The sequence below is a fragment of the Ursus maritimus genome, unplaced genomic scaffold (genome assembly GCF_017311325.1).
Source record: "Ursus maritimus isolate PB19 unplaced genomic scaffold, ASM1731132v1 scaffold_5, whole genome shotgun sequence".
Classification (NCBI taxonomy): Eukaryota; Metazoa; Chordata; class Mammalia; order Carnivora; family Ursidae; genus Ursus; species Ursus maritimus.
Genome location: NW_024426663.1, coordinates 21,858,630 through 21,860,474, shown reverse-complemented (window position 1 = coordinate 21,860,474; position 1,845 = coordinate 21,858,630). Strand labels below are relative to the sequence as shown.

At 62.9% G+C, this 1,845-nt stretch overlaps 1 protein-coding gene across 1 annotated transcript in view; it reads left to right on the top strand.

The window, feature by feature from the left end:
* The first annotated feature begins 858 nt into the window (after positions 1-858).
* The window catches only part of RASA1 (RAS p21 protein activator 1), a 114,660-nt gene continuing 113,673 nt past the window's right edge, over positions 859-1,845 (top strand). Inside the window, exon 1 of the mRNA XM_040622114.1 lies at positions 859-1,539. Within this exon, the coding sequence (XP_040478048.1) occupies positions 1,019-1,539 (521 nt within the window). The 5' untranslated portion in view covers positions 859-1,018. The remainder of the gene's footprint in view (positions 1,540-1,845) is intronic.

Sequence of the window (1,845 nt, the reverse complement as noted above, 5' to 3'; positions counted from 1 at the left end):
AGGGAACTGGCTTCGCGGCATCTTCCTTTCCCTTTTCCTCGGTTCCTTCCTCTCCACCCCTCCGGGTCCGTCTCGTCTCTCCTGCTTTCACAGTGCCGAGCCGCCGCGTGCTCGGGTACCCACTCCTCCCCTCTGCACCCTCTGCCCGTCAAACAAAACCCAGGGAAGCAGGCGCGCGCCACCGCCCGCGACACCGACCGGAGAAACGGCGACGCCACCGCACGCTCTAAACCCAGCGAAACAGTGAGTACGGCCGCGCACGCGCGCCCCCGCCGCTTCCTTCCCTCCCGACTCTTCCTTTTCCTCCCTTCAGGCCCAGCACCCTCTCCCCCGCGCCAGGAACGCGCCTGCGCAGAAGTTGCCCTCGCCCTCCTCCCCCGCCCTTCCTTTCATCGGCTCCTCCTCTGGTGCCCCGCCTTCCATTCTCTCTAGTCGGTTTCACTGAGCTCTCCAGGTTGGGAGCAGTTCAGTCGATTTCCCCACTACCCCGCCCCCCTTCCTCTTTTCTCCCCACCCCTCCCATCTCCAGCTCGGTGGAGGATGAAGCGGCTGCAGTGGCCCCAGCCCCAGCAGCGGCACCGGCGGTGGCTGCGGTGGGGGTGGCCGGAACTAGGGTGGTGAAGAAGCGGTGGCGGCGGCGGCGGTGGCTGAAGGAGCGGCAGCCGCCCCAGCCGCTTCCTCTGTGCTTCCCTTCCTCTTTAGTGCAGCCAGGAAGTTTTTTTAATTCGGTGCATGTGTGTGTGCGTGAGTGTGGGTGTGTAAGGTGAAGGTTTGGGGCGGCGTTTGTGCAGGCGTTGGATTTTTTGCCCACTTCGCTTCCCGTAACCCGGGCAGCTCCGGAGCCTGGGCTGTGGCCCGAGGAGGGGGCGCGGCGGCGGGCTCTCTCCTTTTGTTGTTGTTTCCTCCGCCTGGGGAGCTGAAGGGGGACGCGCCTGGGTGGGGCGGCTCGGAGCCCGGGCCTGGTGGCCCCCGGGGCTCCCGGGCGGGTAGGGTAGGGTAGAGTAGAGCGGGCTTCAACATGATGGCGGCCGAGGCCGGCAGTGAGGAGGGCGGCCCGGTGACCGCCGGGGCAGCAGGAGGCGGCGCAGCGGCGGGCTCGAGTGCCTATCCGGCAGTGTGTAGGGTGAAGATACCACCGGCCCTGCCAGTGGCAGCCGTCCCTTATTCTGGGCTGACGGAGGCCGGAGTGGCCGGGACTCTGGCTGGCGGAGCCGCTTTGGGGTCAGGGTTTCTAGGAGCCGGGTCTGTGGCAGGAGCAATGGGGGAAGCCGGACTGTCAGGGGGAGGTGCTGCTGCTGGCGTGGCTGGTGCTGCCGCTGCCGCCGGACCTGGAGGAGAGATGGCTCTCGCCAAGGGGACCACTTCGTTGCCTGCTGAGACCTTCGGGGCAGGCGGCGGATTCCCTCCTCTGCCGCCGCCTCCTCAGCTGCCCCCTTTGGGCGCGGGCCTGGGAACAGTGGACGAAGGTGACTCTCTGGATGGACCAGAATACGAGGAAGAAGAAGTGGCCATCCCGCTGACTGCCCCTCCAACTAACCAGTAAGTCAAGACAGCTGTTCAGGGATTGGAGAAGCTGGCTCCTGGAAAGAAGTGGGAAAACTTACCTCGTTCTTTCAGTTGTGATTTGTTCTGAAAAGTTTTGAAGCTTCAGGTTCCGTGCGTAGGGATTTAATTTGATCATTCATCTTCCCTACGGACGTACCCCCTGGCGTCTTTGTATATTTATTGTTAACTGTGGGAAGATGTAAAGTTTTTGAGACTGAGAAGCATGGGAAAAATGTGTATCCATTGAGAACCGGATATAGTTCTGCCTCTTCCAAATTGAGGTTGGCGTCCTGGGATTCA